The sequence below is a fragment of the Eptatretus burgeri genome, chromosome 2 (genome assembly GCF_056783735.1).
Source record: "Eptatretus burgeri isolate ZD-2024b chromosome 2, Ebu_testis_v1, whole genome shotgun sequence".
NCBI lineage: Eukaryota > Metazoa > Chordata > Myxini > Myxiniformes > Myxinidae > Eptatretus > Eptatretus burgeri.
Genome location: NC_140962.1, coordinates 155,239,790 through 155,262,540, shown reverse-complemented (window position 1 = coordinate 155,262,540; position 22,751 = coordinate 155,239,790). Strand labels below are relative to the sequence as shown.

General features: G+C 43.8%; 1 protein-coding gene across 1 annotated transcript in view; it reads right to left on the bottom strand.

The window, feature by feature from the left end:
- LOC147033644 (tripartite motif-containing protein 60-like) overlaps positions 1 to 20,516 on the bottom strand; it is a 33,316-nt gene extending 12,800 nt beyond the window's left edge. Inside the window, exons 1-3 of the mRNA XM_085851810.1 lie at positions 20,209 to 20,516; positions 10,846 to 11,132; positions 10,186 to 10,385 (exon numbers count right to left, since the gene is read on the bottom strand). Of these exons, the coding sequence (XP_085707936.1) occupies positions 10,186 to 10,385; positions 10,846 to 11,107 (462 nt within the window). The 5' untranslated portion in view covers positions 11,108 to 11,132; positions 20,209 to 20,516. The remainder of the gene's footprint in view (positions 1 to 10,185; positions 10,386 to 10,845; positions 11,133 to 20,208) is intronic.
- Between the last annotated feature and the right edge of the window lie 2,235 nt (positions 20,517 to 22,751).

Sequence of the window (22,751 nt, the reverse complement as noted above, 5' to 3'; positions counted from 1 at the left end):
AAAGGAACGGAGAGGAAATATTCGGGTGGATCTGCTGGAGCTCGGAGAGGAAGAACTTGCGCCCGTTCAAAACGCATCTCGTCGCTGGCGTGCTCCGGTTCTCGGCTCGTCTTGTGGCTGGCATGGTCTGCGTCTGGCTGCCCTGGTTCCTTCTTGGACGACTGGTGCTCCGGGGAGGTGCGGACGTCGAGCCGCGCGCTCGCGGCCAGGTAGCCTGCGACTTTCTCGTCCCTCAGCTCGACTTCCCTCCGAGCTGAAGGGATAATAAAGACCATTTTGGATCCGTTTCTTTGAGTGTGCATCTGAGTGTGGGCCCGTCTGTAAGTAGGAATTGTATAAGTGCTCTTGGCTGTACATACTTGCATCTCCATAGTCAGATAACTCTGCTTCTTGCGTGCTCCCCCCTTTCCCCCATTGTAAGTAAATACATTTGTTAAATGTATCAGCTCGTTGCTGTGTTTCTTCCATTGGTTTGGCATGGCGCGTGTTGGTGAATTACAAAGGATGTTGCCGCTGTAAATGTACATTTGGACCGACGGAACTTCGGCAACCATCCGCTCGGGTTGCGCACGCGTCGGGCACACTTACGGCTCGACTCGTACGAGTACCGTCGAGGGTGTGAATACTCGGTAGCTCGCCACGTGGATCTCGAGGTATTTTGAAGATTGGCAAATAACCCTGTACCACGTGGTGGAATTATTGACGATTCGCGGTCCGGTAAGGGACCCGTACCTGTCGGAGTTTTCCGAGAGGTACGATCTTGATTCCGGGTGTTCTGTAGAGTCGACCCTACCGCCCCACCTAGCGGTCGTGCTCGCAACCGATACCTGGCCCGCAACAATATTGGGAAGGATAAAAGTCGTTGGTGGACATCTTTGCCTCTATTACCATTCATTAACTGAAGGCACGTCCACTGCAATGAGCTGCGGCGATTATCATTCCGTTTCATGGCAACCACACTGGAAAAATGATCTCATTGTTTGGAAATTAGGATTGTGTAATTATAAAGCCGAATATAAATGTTCCCCAGAAGGCTGTGTGAAAACAGACAAAATTGGCCGGCTCACCGGTTTGATCCTCGCCGTAGCTAGCGATCAGCGGTCGGCTCATTCGAGCCTGGGCAAATTGTAGGCTGTGATTTGAAGCAGACAATACGGCTTGCTCCCACGCAGTCGAGTCGAGAAATGAAATTGAGGTTTATGATCCACGTTTGTGAGCAGAATCTTGGCAATTATGAAAGCGAAGATAACATGGACGGCAGGCCAGGAGGTTGTCCTGACGAGTGACCGGAAGTTATTTGCCCACGTTTTGATCATCAGGAGAAGCCAAACAATCAAGAGGAATTAAATCCTGTCCTTTCCATTGGGAGTTGTTCCTTTTCTACTGGCTGCAGCAGCTGATGGATTCCTTCCGAACACCAACAAAGCTGCTCTCATTGACAACATGGAAGTGTGCCACGTGACTGAACTACCACAAGGTTTGGCTCTTCAAGGGGAACCCAAACTCTCAGACCACCTCAACGCTAATCTATCCCTTGATACCCTACAAAATAGATATCATGTGTCTTTTACCAATTTGCAATTCATACAGGAAGTAATTTTGCGATTTAAAGTCGAAATCCTGGGGCGGGAGATCGACACGGCATGACACAGCACAGCGCAGCACAGACACGACGTGGCACGGATACGACGCAGCATGACCACAGACACAAATAGCATCCCGGAAAAGTATGAAATGGGATGATCCCACAACATCCAGGACACCAAGTCAGCCTGAGATGGTGGGACAAAGCATTCATCGCCCATTTCGTCAGCGGCATCCGAGTGCGCATGGGCGGTGTCCGTGCCCACGCCATGTCATGTTTCTGCTGGAGTAATTACAACCGATTTATCAATTAACACAAAAGCCTTCGCAAACCATCAATTGAATGGAAAAACAAAACCTACCAATCTATAGTGAACATGCAACCGGCGGTTTCATCTTCACCAACACTTCCATCGATTGCCATCTTCGTCTGACTCACTTGCATTAGGATCGAAATGATACGGGCTCCATAATTCCCCCAAAACATTTCAATTAATAATTTTGTCTCCAATAGTTTCTTCAAAATCCCACTGATCAGATTTAACATTCTGAGGACCTTCTCTATGGAAGCCGCCATTTGGATGAAGGTGAGTTCCAGGTGTTACGGCACTGGCGACAATCGAAAAGACACTCGAGGGCTTTTTGGTCACTTTGTGATTGGCAATAAATAAAGAAATAAATAAATTAATTCGAACTAGACCATGATTAATGATCTTCGATGCTCTTCAGAAAAAAAATAAAATTGCTTATGGGCCCTCGTACACACTCAAAACTCCTGACTACATTTGGAGAACTTGCAGAGTTTGAGATTCAACAGATGGTGTCGTTGGCAAAAGTGGGCCAGTGTCCTCATTTCGACTTCTCCAGCAGAGTTCCATGCATACTCAGGGAACTCCAAGGGAGTGCAAGAGTGAAAATTGGGTGTTTGGGTTCATTAAGCCACCCCTTTTGAAGATAATTTATGGCATTATTTAATTATATCCTTTATCATATGCATCCTCAGACACTTCACTCTCCCTCGATGGAGTCTAGATTCGCCATTTTTTGTTTGGCCTGCTCGACAATGCCTCGACTTGGAACAAGCTGCAAAGATGTCTTGATGATGAAGCTGTTTTTTTCCCCACTTTCCTCAGATATCATTGAATGCCTGATCACCATACGTACAAATAGCTGGATACATCGCAATGCTTATAAACACCCGGAGATGCCAGCGTTCGTGGATTCATTTCATTTCCGCACATGCCATAACCTCGAGAATCTCTTAAACTTAGCCGAATTACAAAATTTAAGCTCCAGAACTGAACTTCACAACAGTTCCAACTGCTAAAAAAAAAAGTGTTAATTTGTCCAATTCGGACATATTTGACATTTCAGTCACTGGTAGGTGTTTAATACGACGTATCGATGATTGCTAATGGCTTGCCAAGCCAGCCGTTCCTTATCAACCATTTCATTGGCGTACTTCCTTGAGTGCTTAAGTCACTTGGCGAGTACTGTACAACATTCACACTGTATATCGATCGACTTGAACAAAGGTCAGGGCCACTTGCCAGCTTTTGGCCCCGCGTTGTTCTACGGCGCATCGGGCGCTACTGGCTCACTGAAAATGTGCAATTTTATTTTATACCGCGTTTCCCCTTTTTGTACGATCTTCTTTCATAATACAGCCCGTCACTTTGGTATAGATAAAGAAACATAAAAAAAAAAGATAAACGTTTCGTCTTTCAAAGTTTCTTCAACCGTTTCATCGGAGTGCTTGGTTAAGCCACTTGGAGCACGCTCTTCAAACTGGAGCTAGGAAGGCAAAATAAATAAGATAATTAAATGACAAAAAAAAAATGGTTCAGTTGTTATGAAGCAATGAATCACCACATCATGGCAGGATAGCCGAGAGGTATGCACGATCGTTCGAAGCTGTCTGGCCAGGGTTCGAAATCCGACCTAGGTATAAACTGTCGTCCCGGTTTTTCACAGGCAAGGTGATTCATCAATGTGTGTGCGTGTCTCAGATGGATGTTAAACTGGGCGCCATATCTGCCGGAATCATGAACCCCCTCTACCCCCTCTAACCTCCTTTGCCGATCTCTGTCTCTGTCTGTGTCTCTCTCTCCACCCCTCCTGCTTCCCCCATCCCTCCCCCTCTGTTAAAGGGACTGTTAAAGATTGACAGTTGAGTTTTGAATTTAAAGCTGCTTCCTCATGGTGTAGCTTGTATGAATCAGACTCGGAGTGAGCCGACGGAATGGGTGCAAAGATCGCTGCACGTGCATGCATGCAGGCAGACCTTTGCCAAGTGGATAGCATGGGTTTTAAATGTCCCTGCCCAGTTTTACATTTAACCAAGCGGTTAAAAAGAAAATGTTGCTGTTGTATCGCCATTCCTATCCCCTCTCCTCACACCACCTTACCTTCAAACCCTCACGCCGCCTTACCATCTCTTGGCCTCACACTGCCTAATATTTCCATCAGTGAAGAGATTGGTTGTATTTACACAAAAAAATATCTTCTATACACATTATACAGTATATAAAAACGAAAAGCGCGGTCCGTGAGGCCGTGAAGCCGTGAAGCCGTCCGTCAGTCACTCCATGAAGACAAAATGCCTATTGATCACATCCTGTTTGAACATTAAGACCCCGAAGACCCAAAATACCCCAAATACACTCAAGATGCTGAAGACCACCAAGACCCAAAAGACCTTAACAACATTTCGACCCCTTACACCCTTCAGAAAGATTAGATAGCTGAGACCCTTGACCACTTAGACGTTCTTGTATCACAAATGAAATTTCAAATAAATTTGAAGAAAATAAATATTTGTATTATGATTGGTGTAAATTATGCCAACACAGCAAATGTATGACAACTCGTCAAACATCTCATTCCAAAATCATGGGGATGAACATCGAGTCCCCCCCCCCCTCCCTTTTGCTGCTATAACAGCCTCCACTCTTCTGGGAAGTCTTTCCACTAGATGATGCAACATTGCTGCGGGGGTTTGCTTCCATTCAGCCATAAGAGCATTCATGAGGTTGGACACTGATGGTGGGCGACAATGTCTGCCTCGCAGTCGGTGCTCCGATTCATCCCAAAGGTGTGCGATGGGGTTGAGGTCAGGGCTCTGTGTAGGCCAGACAAGTTCTTTCACATCAATCTCAACAAACCATTTCTGAATGGACCTCGCTATGTGCAAGGGGGCATTGTCAGGGTGAAACAGGAAAGGGCCTTCCCCAAACTGATGCCACAAAGTTGTAAGGACAGAATAGTCTAGAATGTCATTGTACGCTGTACCACTAAGATTTCCCTTCACTGGAACTAAGGGGCCTCACCCGAACCATGAAAAACAGCCCCAGACCGATATTCCTCCTCCACCAAACTTTACAGTTGGCACCTTGCATTCGCGCAGGTAGCATTCTCCTGGCATCCGCCAAACCCAGATTCGTCTGTCGGACTGCCAGATGGTGAAGCGTAATTCATCACTCCAGAGAATGCATTTCCGCTGCTCCAATCTCACGGCGGTGAGCTTTACACCACTCCCGGCGACGCTTGGCATTGTGCATGGTGATGTAAGGCATGTGTGCGGCTGCTCAGCCATGGAAACCCATTACATGAAGCTCTCACTGAACAGTGTTTGGGCTGACGTTGCTTCCAGTCAGATTGTGTGGCCTACCACTTCGCGGCTGAGCTGTTGTTGCTCCTCGATGTTTCCACTTCACAATAACAGCACTTACAGTTGACCGGGACAGCTCCAGCAGGGCAGAAATTTGATGAACTGACTTGTTGGAAAGGAGGCATCCTATGACGGTGCCACGTTGAAAGTCACTGAGCTCTTCAGTATGGCCCATTCCACTGACAATGTTTGTGTATGGAGATTGCATGGCTGTGTGCTTGATTTTATACACCTGTCAGCAATGGGTGTGGCTAAAGGGGTGTGTGAGAAGGGGAGTTTACATACTTTTGGCCGTGTGTGTGTGTGTGTGTGTGTGTGTGTGTGTGTGTGTGTGTGTGTGTGTGTGTATAAATATATAAATATATATATATATATATATATATATATATATATATATATATATATATATATATATAAACAGATGTTTGGTACGACAGAAATTTAATATGGAAACAAACAAACACGACATAATAGTGACCGAAGCTTTTCGTGCTGCACTCTTCAGGGTAAAAATCGCAGCAAGTGAAGGAGGAAGTGAAGGCGCGTGTTTTTTTTGCAGGTCTCAATAAGGTAGACGCTGATTGGTTCAACCGTAATGACGTCACGGTTAATCCGAACGCCCATTGGTGGCACTCCTACAGCTCCATGAGAAACAAAATTGCCTTGATCAATATCCTGGTTAACAGAGCACAGAGGATTTGTTCACCTTGTAATCTTCCTGCTGAAATTGACAAAATCATGAATATACTCGGTGAGAATGGTTATCCTGAGAATATAGTTAAGAGATACATACACAAGTTTCTAAACACGACAAAAGATCGGAAGATTGGTCCGGACAAATGTCCAGTCTATATCAGGATGCCCTGGAAAGGGCAATCATCACGAAGGGTTGAAGTACAAATCAAACATCTTGTATCCAACACGTTTCTGGCTGTGTAACCCCGAGTAATATTTACCTCTCGCCGTTTGCTGACGTCAGTCAACAAGGATGTGCTTACCCACCTCACAAACCAGCAATGTTATTTATGAGTTTAAGTGCCGATGTAAAGCTCGGTACATGGGCCGCACAACACATCCCCTTGGCGATTCAAAGAAAGATTGTGAGGGTTAGAACACAACCAGTGCGAGCAAGTAGAAATATCCAGCAACCACCGTCCGCTGTACCTGCTTGATCTGCCATTGCACAGCACCTGGTTGCCAACCCTATCTGTGCAGACCACTACAATGCAGATATGTTCAGGATATTGAGCCGAGGTCGGAGCTCGTTTCATTTACGTATGTTGGAAGCAACCTTCATCCTTACCACCGATCCAATATTATGTCGTCAAAAGGAATTTGTACGGTCTCTGTGTCTCTTTCAGCATGGAAAGATAAAGGGAAGTACGGTAACAAATGGTGAATGGACCGAAGGGGAAACCCATCCCCCCTCTCTCCAGGATGTGGTTGCAAACGTCAATCATCGACGAACTCTGCTCCAGCCAATGGGAGCTCGAGGTGAAGATGACGAGCCGACCAATGGGCGTTCGGATTAACCGTGACGTCATTACGGTTGAACCAATCAGTGTCTACCTTATCGAGACCTGCGTATAAAGCACGCGCCTTCACTTCTTCTTCACTTGCTGCGATTTTTACCCTGAAGAGTGCAGCACGAAAATCTTCGGTCACTATGATGTCGTGTTTGTTTGTACATACATACATACATATATATATATATATATATATATATATATATATATATATATATATATATATATATATACATACATATATACACACACACACATACAATATACATACATACATAGTGTTGCATACAACAGATAGGTGTCTCAAGACAGTTATGCCATTATTATACGTGTAGATAGTCCCCTTCCTTTTGTTTAGTGGGACAACAGAGAGTGCGTTGCGATGATCTCATAGTTCGGGTTGCTAAATCATTTTCTTTTCAGTTCATCCCCACTCTTCTTCTTTTCTTTCCTGGGATAAACGAGTCACGTGTGCTTTCGAAGGATCCGCTGTATCCGGTGTCTCGTTCCCGGGCGAGCCCGAAACACGGCATGTGTGGCGAGTGATGTGCGCTCGGTGCTGGACTGTCGATTTGAGCTTCCAATAAGCTGGGGAGAATTGCCGATTGCCTTGGAAAGGCATGCGAACAAATACCTCTTGAGAGGCTGCACGAATGGTGTTTTTCACAGCACGACGCCCACGCTGCACGAAATACCACAGCGTGTAGCACGATGGTCCACCGGTACCCTCTGCCTTGCTTGCCCCTCGTCTCGTTTACCGCAGCGTACCATTCTTCACCTGACACGACGTGCAGTCCACGATGACCCGAGATCTCAGAGCGAACACCCCGGGATCCGCGAGCGGCTTCAATGGAGGATACGTGGTCTCCGAGCGGGAGGTTCTCCGGAAGACCACTGGTCCAGGATCGGTTCACCCGAGGACAAGGGGTCCAGACCCGATGAAGATTTGCTTGTGATTCGCGTGCCGATTTCGGTGTGGGCAATTCGTGTCGTCTTGTGGAGTCGGGGCGAGGTGTGTTTGCTGTCTGCATGGTGTTGCCAGAAACGAAGTGAGGTGGTTTCCGGCCCAAGCTGGCGGGCCACATGAGGGGTAGGGGCCAATCTGAGTGCCCGATTCGGGTGAGGACGTTTGAATTTGGCATGGCCCCTCCCCCCGAGCTTCAGGCCCTATAAAAGACGGAGAAGTTCCTCCGTCTTGTGTGTGTTTTCACGCGGTGTTTTCCTGTTCTGGCCTCCTGCTTCTCGTCTCCGCCCACGCTTCACCTCGTCGACTCTGCCTCCTCGTCTCTGCCCATGCCTCGCTTCGTCCACCCACCTGCCTGGTCCCGTCCACTACTCCACCCTTGCAGGCTGGACTCCGCCCTTCTCCACTCAAGCTCCTCCTTCACGAGCACAGTCGACACAGGTGTGGCTGGGGCCAGAGACAACGCAACTACTATCAGGTACCGCACCACGGAGCATCCCCCCCACCCCCGAAATGTATTGCTGGCACGTCGTGACATCGGGCGCCCAGGTAGCGAGAGCATAACCTCAACTACCTCCCTCCCTGGTTGCAAAAGTCCCTTCTCATCGGGTTTCTTTTTCTGTGTGTGTCTGAATGTGTTAGCGCCTGTCTGCTAAGTAAGTCTGCAGAAGATCATTATTGTTGTTACTGTTGTTAATTTTGCGTCAAGTGTGCTCTGTGTCTGCTTTCGTAAGTTGCTTGTATTAATTATTGTTGCACCACACCTCTCTCCCCTATCTCTGCATTAAATACCCCAATAAATCTTGACTGTGCCACAAATTTTTCCTCGCTCATTGTAAATAAATTATCATTATTAGGAATGTTCCCTGCTCGTTTTTGTCTTTTCGCCCATTGACCAAGCATGGTCCGAATCCAACTCCAGCTGGGACTATATTCCCAACGATCCGTTCCTTTTAGCCGGTACGTCCTTGGCAGTGTCACTCGGCTGCATCTGATCCGGAAAAGTGATCCGATCCGTTAGAGTGATCCGGTGCGGACAAGGCGTACCGAGGGCGTGGTTCCCCCGTAATTAATTAGGTAACCCGATTAACCCATAAACGGGAGGACCCTAGGTCATGCGGTTGAGTTATTGGCGTCCACGGTCGATTAAGCGACCCTCCGCATCACGGAATTATCTGTGTGCAACGGCCTACAATTCCAGGGAGTCTGGTGGGAATCGACATAGCTTCCCCCACCTCGTGGTCTTCTCACCCGACCCCCAGCCCGCAACAATATATATAAATTATATATACATATATAAACACATCCTCAACCATTTCTCAGACGTGCATTTACCAGTTTTTCAAACTTGGCACAGATATAAAGAATGACGGTTTACATAAGCTCGTCCTTTTTTTTGTTCAAGATCAGAATCAAGATGGTCGACTGGCGGCCATTTTAGTTGTGAAAAACCCGATGTTGAACACGTCCTCGACCATTTCTCGGACATGCATTTACCGATGTTGTTCAAACTTGGCATGTCGATAAGGAATGGGAGCTTACATAAGCGCATCATTTTATTACGAGATCAGACCCAAGATGTCTGACTGACGGCCATTTTGTTACTTAAATGTGTACCCAACCATTTCCCAGACATGCACGGTCCGATTTTGTTCAGACGCTGAAACAAGCACAGTTTGTGATGGCATTCACTGATTCACATGCTCCTCACATTATTTTGCGAGCTGATCAAAGATGGCCAACTGGGAGATTGGCAACTGTTTTAGTTGTACATAAGTATGAGCTAGCTCTTTAAACTCCGTCCAGCAAAATTACTAAAAACGAGGGCTATGACATTTTATGTCTTTTTTTTTTTTCTTGTTTATTCACTTGATTGTTGAAAATCATCATTTTTATTTTATTTTTTGCTTTATACCAATATGGGCCAACAATATGCCTGATGTTGGCTTAATGGTTAGGGTGGTGGGCTTTGGATCCGAGGATCCTGAGTTCAAATACCACTCTGCTGTTGAATTGATAGCAGGTGGGGTTGACTGCCTGTCATCCTTCTGACGTTGGTAAAATGAGTGCCAGCTTGCTGGTATCCTGTGTCGGAGTGGCGACCCATCCAGGATTGTTCCCAACAGCCAAGGAGACTGCTTCGGCAGCACCAACGCTCTGCACAGAGTACGGTCCCGATGGATGGATGGATGGCTCAACAATAAGGAAGATTAACTCCAATGTGAATGATGCTATCATAACCTGGTCAGGCTTCTCTGAAATAACACCTAAGAGAGAGTAACCGGAAGTGTACCTGTTCATTGAGATATGGATCGAGTGAGCACATGTAGCAGTGAAGAGGATTTGGGGTAAAATGTTAGTTTTTGTTTCAATTTCAACAAATATATCAACAAACATTACATCACCCTCTCTGTGCTCTCCTTGAACTCCGGTTCAGGTACCTTGAATTCAGCGTGAGCAACTTCCGCAGCAACGACTTGATGACCCTTATGTCCAACCATGCACATCAAGCACATCAAGCTCTCATCGTCCTTGCAGTAGAAGTCCAGCAAGTTCCCGTGCTTGGTGCATCTCGGCCTCTCATCCTTCTCTCCCAACGTCACCAGTTTGTGTACTTTCTCCTTACGAGTACGCCCAATCCCTAAGGGAGAGGAAGGAAAGGGGTCATGTTATTAACCTCTCTGGGGTATATAAGATTACAGTAGATTTGGCACTGGCCTCAAGAACATCGAGGGTGTTTTCAGTTACCAAGTTTCTCGTAGACTGTCCACTAACTGGCTGAAGCATTCAAGCAAGCATTAAAATCAAAACCGTTGATAAAGGAACGGCTGACTTGGCGAGTGCTAGCTATCCAAAGCCATTCCTTTCACGCCATTCAGCGCATCAGGCTGCCGAGGCAGTTTCATCGGTTAAAGTGTACGGGTCTGGACGGATCACCATTCTGAAGCAGGACACTTGAATGGTCAACTTAATTTTAAGTAACGTCAATTCCCTCGTGATGGGCGTTACATGTTTCTGACAGCACAGACTCTCACATAGTACGTACCACATGGCAGCATCTTTATTGCAAACGTCACAGTGAGCTTCAACACCCAAGTTACCTTCACTTCCGCTCGGCTTCATCTGCTTCACCACACTTGCAAGGATCACGTTCTTCTTGAGTGGAGGTTTTTGAAGAAATACCTTACGGCAATTTGGACAAACAAAGCCAGTGGCTCCTTCCCAGCTTTCCCAGCTTTTCTTGAGACAGCAGCAACAAAATGAGTGGCCACAGGGTAGTGTAACGGGCTCTTCATACAGTTGCAAACAGATGGCGCAGGTGAGATCTTTCATCATATCTGTCATCTGAGAGGAGGTGGCCATTTCTTCAGAAACAGAGATGCGGAACCTGGAGTCAGGAGGTTCAAAGGGTGAGAATGAGTGCGGAGGAGAAGAGTGAGATAGGCACAGGAACATCACTGGGTTTTATTGACTTTTATTTTGAGATGAACAAACATCCACAGCACTTTCACTCATTGATGAAACCCGCTCACAGATATCATAATCACGACACAATATGCCATTGTTACCCTCGCCAGAGGAGAGGGTATTGCATTCGAGTCCGTTTGACTACACAGAACGTCAAGAGGTGCATTAATTGCATACTGTTGAAATGATAATGATACAGTTTATATAATACATAATAATAATGACTATTTAAAATGATAATTATATTGTTGACAATGATAATAATGATGATCGATAATGAAAATGGTACAGAATGATCATGATAACAAAAACCAGAAGGGCACTCGGTGGAGCGCATACCTCCACCGCACAACGCCTGATCCACTCGAACATATCGGGCCAAATACATTTTTGAAATGTCATGCGATACAGTATATTGTTTTTTTGGCCTGTTATGTGGAAGCAGTTTCCTGCTTCCTTAAGACAGTAAAAAAAGGAAGTTCATATCCAAGCCATTTATTCCAAGAAAATAAAAGACACTCCTGCATACAGGAGGAAGGTCCCAGCCTGCTTCATCATTGCAAGCTGACGACTCCCCTCTACATTGAACATTGTACGTATATATGGTTTCACGAGGGTGTATCTCGAGTGTCTTGAGAAGAGACGGAACTTTTTGAAATTTAAAATTGCAACATAGAAGGATAACTGGTTTGTTTTGGAGTTTTCTTATCGCCCCAGGAAAAGGTGTAGGGGGACGAGATGTTGTGAGTTCAGATGGTCGATAAGGTCTTTGCAAAATTGTTTACAGCTTCAGAGGAATGTATGCATTCTGCCCTCTCCTAGTTTTCCCAGCATATATTTATTAAATTCTTTCCAAAGCATGAAAGTAAGTTCATTTTGCATTTTTTTTTTTACATTATTATAAATGATATTTTTACATTTGATTAATAATTCAGTTTCCACAGGCCATAATTATCTCTCAACGGTGAAGAATCACTTTTAAAAATTCAAGTAGCTGGATCCGGATATGGATCTCTGCCAAAATCTAATCAGTTCGTCCGCGTCACACACCTAATCTGCCCACGAAATTTCATGTGGATCCATCCACAACTTTTTGACATATCTTGCACACAACCAAACAAACAAACAAGAAGACGTCGTGCAGAGCATGATTCTTGCAAAATCCATAAAGCAAATTGGATCTCAGAAATAATTGGCGGTTGAATTCAATGACAAAATATGCAACGCCTCTTCAAGTTTCAAATCAAATGGATGAAAATTGACAATTTAAAAAAAAATTGGCCTATATCGACTTTTTGACCTATCTTGACCTTTTGACCAATGTGGACCTCAAAAATGCTTCTTCATTGAATTTGGTGACCCGAAATATAGATCCTCTTCAAATTTCAAGTCAATCGGACGAAAATTGAGGATTTCAGAAATCTCACTGAAGTTGTTTACCTTTGGCCTGTTAAACTTTTGGCCTATGTTGACCTTAAAAATAATTTGTGGTTGAATTCAGTAAACCTGATCTGCAAATCCTCTTAAAATTTCAAGTCATTGGTTGATTTTTTTGATGATGAAAATTTGAAATTGAAAATGGGATGAAAATTGTTGATTTTAAAAAAAAAATTCCTCCCAAGTTGTTGACCTTTTGGCCTATGATGACCTCAAAAACAGTCGCACTATACACCAGCAACTCCATTTCTCACTCTCCATGTACTCCTCTCATACCAATCGAAGCCAGGAGTATCTCTGGCTGCTACTTCCTCCATCCCCCTCACCCATCACGTGCTCCCACCTCTTGTTTGGCTGTGTTTTGTGCCATCCTCAAAATAGTTACGACTCCATCTACCTATATATATCTCTCTCTCTCTCACACACCAGATGGACCAACGTTTAACCACTCATCCCATGTCATTTTCAGTTGTCATACCCATCCTCCCACCCACTGTACAAATAATCATGTGGAGAGGCAGTTGCCTTGAAAAAAAAAACGTTGTTGCATCTTGTTATGTCTATCTGGTGTATGCTCCTTCCTTCCTTCACTTCAAATTGCTCCACAGGTGCCTCCACTCGAAAGAAGGCTGAATGCCTCAACTCTGTTTGCTTCCAAATCTTGTGTCCCCAACCCCTTGTGTCCCCAACCCCTTGTTCTCTGTACCCACGCTGTCCAGTCACACCAAACTGCTCCTGGGCTCTGTCTTTTGCATCCGAGAAGGTGGACGTGTTTCGTGCAACGCTTGACTTATTCTGCAACTGAACCGGTGGCCTGCAAAAGTGTTCATTCCTTACCAATAATGCCAACTTTAGATGAATTACAAATTACTAGTACGTGCCCGTATGTGCGTGGCCATATGTACAAAGAAAAATAAATTCAAACTGCGTGCCAGAAACAACAACCACACAGGCCGTTCCTTCACTCTCGTAAACGACGACTGGATTGGGCCATTGTGTTTATCTATAAATGCGCATAAGAAATCGAGAAATTATTGGAATAGAGTAAGTCATCACTATCTGGAAGTCCGTACGTTGTAACCCGTAATGGAGAACGCGGCTGAGGTTCTCTTCCCTCATCGGCCACGCCTACGCAGCACCGTGTCTTGTCATTGGTTTGGTAAATAAATGGCCATAACTTGGGAAGCACTTGTCCGATTAATATCAAACCTTGAAAGGCACATACTCAGGTCCCGAGCAATATCCCTGGCATGTTTCAATTAGATCGGACTAGTGGTCGTCGAGAAACAACGGTCACAAACAGACGCACGCACGCACACCTGGAATTATAGCTAGATGTAGAAGCAACTTTTCGAAATGAACTTCTTTATTAACCTCCGCCATCGAAGATCGGAGGTTACTTTTTTCACCCCTTTCTGTTTGTTTGTTTGTTTGTTTGTGAACAGTATTACGGAAAAACTCCTCGACGGATTTCGACGAAACTTGGTGGGGGGGGGGTTAGGTATGGTCCAAGGATCCATGAGTGCTGCACCTCAGAGAGTGCTGCAAATCCGATGTCCAAACGCTTGAGCTCAGATGATAACAGAGACAGGTGATGATCCTTTCTTAGGGATAGGACATTACAGGGACACACGCGAAGGGACAGCCTCATGTTGACCCAAGGAGACCGCCGTCTGGTGGACGACACCTCAGCACCACTCCGACACACTCTCTCGCAATCTGACCCGGGAACGTTACCCCGCGGTTTCCCTCCTATCATCAAAGATTGGGGGTCCCGGAGGCTTTGCCCCAATCCCGTCATACGGTGACCTGCCCTGCGAAGGGAAGCTGCACAGGAGGTACTCCCTCGGAGTGGGTGTTCAGATTTCTTTGCGTTTTTGTGTTTTGCGGAATAAAGGGTTTTATGGTGTCCGGAGTGCAAATCCTCCCACCAACCTCCTAATAAAAAAGTAACCCAACTGCAGGAGGACGTCCACAGACACAGTTGGGCACTAGATATGGATGGCCATTGGCTCACAAGGAGCTCATCTGCCCTTTGAAACCACCAAAACCCAGGATCACTGCTCACCTCCACTCATTTGCTCCCATATCCCCCCCCCCACCCCACCTGTGGAACCAACTTCTTCAATTTTATTCGTCCCTCCAGGTTTTGAAGACAGCTGTTCACTACAATCTCATATTATGCCCAATTTAAAACAAAGATATTTTCTACCCCCCATTAACCCTGACTGAAAGTTTGCTCCTATATCCATCTTGTCCTCCCTCTGAAGTTTTTCCTTGCCACTCATTCTTACCTCCATCCTTTGTTTACTTTATTCCTCAACTCTGCTGTTGGCGTTCCGCCGTCTCTTTCTGCCGTTCCTGTTGTTCTGTTGCACCCTAATCCATTGTGTTCTATCTCTTCCATGAGCCTCGACTTCATTTACCAAAAAATTTTAAAACACCAAAAAAAACCCTTGTTTGTACAAAATAACTTTTTGTACAAATTTTGTATAAAAAAAAAAAAAATATATATATATATATATAAAAAAAATATATTAATATATATAAAAAATATATATATCTTACTAAAACTCTCGTTCTGCATGTATGTATGTATGTATGTTTGTATATTCCCGAAATACAGCCAAAATGGGACATGATAGCGCAAATTTTTTTGGCCGAACTCACCATTCTTCTGTCATCCAATGAAAAATTTATTTTAAAAAATCAATTCCCGATTCAGTCAAGTTCTCTTCGGGAGAATTTGATTAATGCAAACAACCTCAGCGGTATAGTTCGAGGGAGCTATCTTTGTTTTATTTTTTTTCTTGAAATGATTTATTTTAAAATCTCAAACATTTAATATAGACAAAGAACGATTTATTTTTAAGCATAAAATAAACATCGCCATTTTGATCTAATACTTCTGTGTTCGTTAATAAATAAAATTGTGTTTAGAAAATTACGCACAATAATTATTTCGACTTTCTTTTCTCCTTTTTTTTCACATTGACGCGCAATATCAAGTTTTGTTCAAATAGGGCAACGAAAAAAATTATTAAAAAATAAATTCCCGATTCAGTCAAGTTCTCTTCGGGAGAATTTGATTAATGCAAACAACCTCAGCGGTATAGTTCGCTGGAGCGATCTTTTTTTTGTGAATTTTTTTTTTTTTAATCAACCACTGTCACAACATGAATCCAACAGGTTCACGCGTCTATATACAGGTCACGGTACAGTGTATTATATACATATATATATATATATATATATATATATATATATATATATACAGTTATGAGCCACTTAACGACGTTCCGGGCAACGACAGATCGCATATACGACGGATCTGCCAGCTCTGAAAAAAAAAAAAAATGAAAAAAATAATGTGGCTGAAAAATTCCTATCGCCGAGTGATGCAGCCGACGTCGCGCTGCCAGTCGTATAAAAAATAGCACATACAATTATGTACGCTGTACAGTACATAATACTTCATAATGATAATAAACAACGACAGTGTGGCCCTGTTATAATGCGATCGTTGAGGTCCATAAAATGTCATCACGAAAAAAACCAGGGTCGTGCTAAATCGGGATTCAAGGAAATCGGCTTTCAAACTGAACCAATGTTTGCACATTTACCTTCTCGCAAATAAATTACCTTTGAATTGAAGAATTCCACGAATATATCGTTGTTACAGTCGAAATGAAAACACAAATTTCTTTTTGGTGAAGTTTTTTATGTTGTTAAAACAATCGCACTGTTCCGAAAATATATATCACAATTGACAGGAGCTCGTTTCTTCATTTATAAATTATAACATCGATGCAATGATTACATATTTATAAAATCCAAACGCTATTTATTCATCTTTCTATAATCGATACGAGAGGAGATTGTAAGCTGCTGCTAACAACACCGATGGCCGTCATGAACAGCACAAGGGTAAAACTAACGCGTCTTCCGTCTCTCTTGGATGCATGTTACAACTGCCGACAGTATTCAGTTCAGTGACATGCTGTACAGGTTTGTATCCGAGGACCAATAGGCTATCAAATATAGCCTAGGTGTGTAGTTTTGTGTCAGTACGATGTTCGAAAACGAAAAAAAAAATGATGTTCGCACAACGACGACGTCGCTTAACGACGCGTTTCTCAGAATGTAACCCCGTCGTTAAGTGGGCATGACTGTATATATATATATATATATATATATATATATATATATATATATATATATATATATATATATATATATATATATATATATATATATATATATATTGTTACGGGCCGGGGGTCGGCCGCCAACCGACGGCTCTGAACGGAGCCGCAAGTCGAGTCGGCCCGACCGATCGCCCGGAATATAGATCGCCGCCCGGATAACTCCGAGCGACGGGTCGTTGTACAAGAACCGAAATACGCCAATCGGCAGATCACGTGAGGTAGGGTCGATTGCCAATCTTCAATTTACCTAAATACCCACGTGATCCAACTACCGGGGTATTCCACCCTCGACGGAACTCGTACGGAACAAACCGCGGAGGCAAGCTTGTCCGTGTGCGATTCCGAGCGGCTTAATCGCCGAGAACCGGCGGTCCAAATGTCCCCCTATTACGGCAAACCAACGGCTTTCTAACTCCCAACACACGAAATGTTCAGTCAATGAGGGAATGGACGCAACGAGCAGGTTTACATTCACACAAGGACATTTATTATCATAAAGCATGTATGCAATTAAACAAGGCAAAACACGTATGCAATTATACAAGCAACAAAAGCACGACAAAAGAACTACAACCGTCTACTCATTATGTACAGTCATTTACACTTAACAGCAGTTCCTACTTATTAGACGGGCCCACGGACACACGTACGCACACACACACCCAAGAAATGGTGGCAAAGGCCTTCAATTACGAGCTCCAGTTCGGAGGACAGGTGAGCTGAAACTCAGAGCTTGACTCGAACCTTTCCACCTCGTGTGGTCTTCAACTTGTCCGGACCTGGGCTCCAGCGAGAGCCAGCTGGATCCAATCGCTGCGAATCCTCCCGTGCTTCTCAACACGTGCCAGTGAGACGAGGCGCCGATCCTTCCTGTCGATCGTCACTTCCCCGAGAATCCAACTCCAAGAAGAGGCCGATGAGTCGCACCAAGCCGGGAAACAAAATGGAGAACGAAAAGCTCCACAAACCAAGAAGAAGAGGAAGAAGAGGAAGAAGCCTCCACTCGCAGCTCGAGCCGAACAACTAGCTCAAGTTCCTTCCAAAACAAAGCAGCAGCCAGAGCTCACCGAGCCAGCCGAAGCAAAAAGCTTCCGAAGGCCTCAAGCCAAGCAAGCCAAGCAGGACCCGATGGCCTGCTGAACGACTGCTCTCTCCGAAGCAAAAACTTACTCCTCCCATGGGATTCAGCACACAAACTCTGCACATGGGACTCAAAACGGGACTCTTCACGAACTCTGCCATGGGACGCCCACGAACTCAGCCCTACCACGGGACTCCCACACAAACAAAGAAAAAGTCTCCTCTTTATCCTTTGCACCCCCTCCCCCGCACCCGGCGTGACTTATGCCCTCGTGATCCACCCCCCTCTCAACCACGGGTGGGAGGGAGTTGTTGACCTCACCGCAGAAGAGGGGGGAGGGACGTCTCCATTGTTTCATTCCCTAAATATTAAATCGATCCGCAGCGCATCTAATCGATCTCTGAACATTCAAACAATGAAAGGTGAGCTATCTCAGGAACAAGCACTTATCGACATAGCTGACTAAGGGAACCTGCATGTTGTGTGCAATTGAATTCCAAGTTCGTAACAAAACATATAGATATATATATATATATATATATATATATATATATATATATATATATATATATATAGATAGATAGATAGATAGATAGATAGATAGATAGATAGATAGATAGATAGATAGATAGATAGATAGATAGATAGATAGATAGATAGATAGATAGATAGATAGATAGATAGATAGATAGATAGATAGACAGACAGACAGACAGACAGACAGACAGACAGACACACACACACACACACACACACACACACACACACACACACACACACACACACACACACACACACACACACACACACACATACAAATATATAAATATATAAAGAAAAATAAATACAAATACAAATGTATAAATATATAAAAATAAAAATATATAAACTCAAGTAATTTGACTGCGCGCAGTCGACAGGTATGCCTCCGCTCTCCCACACAAACACTTAAGTATTGACATATTTGACCCTTGACCTTTATCATATCTGGCCCAAAATCTAATCAGTTAATTAACCTGTCTAACTTTACCTTTCTACCAAGTTTGATGAAATTCTGTCCAATATTTCTTGAGTTCGGGTGTAAACAGTAAAATTTCAGAGTTTGACCTTGACCTTTATCACATCTGGTCCAAAATCTAATCACTTAATTGCCCCGTCGTACTTTACCTTTTTACAAAGTTTGATGAAATTCTACAATTTGCTTCTTGAGTTATCGCGTAAACAAAAATCCGGACAGGCGAACAGACAGACGGACAATCCGGAAGCATAATGCCTCCGGTACACTTGGTGCGGAGGCATAATAAAGAAAATATATACATACAGGGGGCTGCAAAAGTAGGTATACAGTAATGAATAACAAAACGTATTTTATTGATTATACAAGCATATCAATAATAAACATATCAATAATAAACATATTAATCCCTCAAATGTTCAAATTAAATGAATTCTAGTATTAATGAATGAATTCTAGTATTAAATGAATCCGAGCACCACTATTATAATACTGGTCACTATATTATACTGATTATATACTATATTATACACTATATTATATTATAATACTGAGCAACAGTCACTCACCCCCCCCCCCCCACAGACCCCCTTAGACCCCAATTTTTTTTTTAATGCCGTGAACAAACTTTGGTACATCGTTGGTGATGAAGCTTGTCGTCAAGTTTCATTGAAATTGTATGTAGTTTCGGAGAAGAAAGCAAATACATATTCTAGGGGGCTCAGACCCCCCCCCCCACAGACCCCACTAGACCCTGATGTTGTTGTTTTTTTATGCCGTGAACAAACTTTGGTACATCGTTGGTGATGAAGCTTGTCGTCAAGTTTCATTGAAATTGTATGTAGTTTCAGAGAAGAAAGCAAATACATATTCTAGGGGGCTCAGACCCCCCCCCCACAGACCCCACTAGACCCTGATGATGATGTTTTTTATGCCGTGAACAAACTTTGGTACATCACGAGTGATGAAAGTTGTGGGCAAGTTTCATCAAAGCCGTGTGTTTGGTTCAAGAGATAATGACTGAGTGTTCACGGACTCACTGACACTCGCTCTGCTCGACGGCATAAGCTCACCTGCCAAAACTGCAGGTGAGATAAAAACTGTACAATCATTGCACAACTACTTTTGACCATCATACTCATTTAATATTTATCTTTCCACACGAACGGACAGACAGACAGACAGATCAGTTCATCAACCCATTTAATAAGAAAATACCTTTAACATCCCCCAAAAATCCCACAATATCCATTACCTCTTGTGATGAAACTTTTGCTCGAACACCAAGTTCAGATCCTTGAAGGAAGTGAAGCAGGTGGTTTAGTTCCATGACGTCATCCGAGACCAGTTTGAGTTGACAATCAGAAAATCAACAATTTTTGTAAAATCTCCACTTGAACACGTTTCAGGTTCGAAGTACTTCAAGATGTTCATTTGATCTTTTAAGGAAACTTTTGAATTTAAACCTCTGATGTGAAAACGTCATGACGTGAAACTATTTGCTGTTTGTGGCAAGTCTGAACGGGTTTGATTTGTTTGAAATCTCATTTCAATCAACACTTCAGCAGTCTTGTTTTTTCAAATGAAACTTGTAAACAAAATAAATAAATAAATAAATAAATAAATAAAACCACAATACAATGTAATGGTTTATTATTTATTATTTCGTTTAGAGCCTGTGGGCTGCTTGGCTGCATCATTTTCTGGGGGCACGGCCGTGCACTGATGCAGTGCCCGTTACCAGCTAGCTGGTCCTCATTTCGACAACCTCAGAAGGATGACGAGCTGAATCAACCCATCTGGTGTTAATTTAACGACACGACAGGGGCTTGAAGCTCAAGGTCTTAACCCAACCACCTTAACCGTTTAGCCAACACCAGGCTTCATGTAATGGTGATGCAACAGCACATTAGATGCGTCCATCCACATAGACCTGCAGCTTCATAGCATGATTTCCACGTGACAATTGAGCCACGATTTGCCACATGATTCCATTAAGCTGCAGGTGAAAGTGGATGGGAAGGAGGTCAGGTGTAGCAAGGAAGGACTTTGTATGACGGAGGATTTCCTGGCGGCAGCTGGCTTTGGAGGCCAACTTTAAAATGTGGTTTGCACAAGAAAGATCATGGCTGATAGTGAGATCTAGGAGTTTGAATAACTGAATTATTCAAGAGGATTGTTAAGAAAGTAGAAAGGAGGGCTTGCCAGACGGTCCAGAGAGAGAGAGAGAGAGAGAGAGAGAGAGAGAGAGAGAGAGAGAGAGAGAGAGAGAGAGAGAGAGAGAGAGAGAGAGAGAGAGAGAGAGAGAGAGAGAGAGAGAGAGAGAGAGAGAGAGAGAGAGAGAGAGAGAGAGAGAGAGAGAGAGAGAGAGAGAGAGAGAGAGAGAGAGAGAGAGAGAGAGAGAGAGAGAGAGAGAGAGAGAGAGAGAGAGAGAGAGAGAGAGAGAGAGAGAGAGAGAGAGAGAGAGAGAGAGAGAGAGAGAGAGAGAGAGAGAGAGAGAGAGACAGGATTGAAAGACGTATTCCAAGTGTTTGAGCAGCTTGTGACTTATTTGAGGTCTCACGAGAGGGAAGATGCTGCTGTCTGTCTATCTGAAGGATGAGGGGTGTCACTGCTGAGGTTGGAGTAATCGGCAAATACAGAAAGATAATTCTCCAGTCAGAGAGATCATTGATGAAGATCAGGAATAGGACAGGACCCAGAACACTGCCTTGGGGTACTCCAGCCTTGACAGGGAGAGAATATGAAAGAATTCCATCGAGTGCCACATGTTGGCTACGAGTGTTGAGCAGGTTATTTAGCCATGTGTGGAGTTGGCCTTCGATGCCATAAGCAGAGGGATTGGAGAGTAAGGCAAGATGCCAAGCTGTATCAAAAGCATGAGATGTCCACAGAGACTGCCCTGATCTCATGTCTGACATTGAGGGATAACAACCGTCGCTGGGTGAGTCGAAGCAGCATGTCCAAGGGAGAGTGACCTGGTCTGAATCCAAATTGGTGATCTGAGATGATGGTGTTGGAGAAAGGGAAGGACTTAATATTAGACAGTGGGCCAAGCATCCAAAATGTGTCTAGTTTTTGACTTCTGTGACCCCACCTCGTGTATCTACCTGAAATTTTGCATATATTTAGATTTTAAAAAAATCACTTCAAAAGAATTCACAACTCGTCAGTGCAAAACGTTGCACATTAATTAGTTATGCTAATTAGCCAAACCTATAGCGCCATCTTGTGTCCATTCTGAGATAGCTGTGTATTACTCAGGGAATTCTGATGTCGATGTATTCAAAGGGAGACTACATTAATGTGGGTGATATGGGTCACTGTCTCTCTGTCTCTTTGTCTCTCTGTCTCTCTGTCTCTCACAGTAATATGCAACAACAGTAAATGTAAATAGTAATGCCGCCAATTGTTGATCTACAGACCTCATTCATCGGCGCAAAAGCTGAACATACAAGTCAGGAAGATATTCACTGGACTGGCATTCCGAAATCAAACACAGCGTATCATAACATCATCCATCAGCAAACTAATCATCAGTCATTCTTCGTTCAATCATCGATGCATAAATCTATCACACACCAAAGCTGAAATTATTTGCACAACACTTTTTTTTTTCATTAATATGTATAAAATATCTCCATTATATATTTTAAGCAGTGGAAAGATCATTTCAATTTCACTTTCCACAGGTGAGTATATTGTGCGCCGATTGCTTACAATTGTGGAGTTGGAATTCTTCACATCATTTCTTTCACACCAAAGCAGATTACATAAAATGTTTAGATTTACTTAATA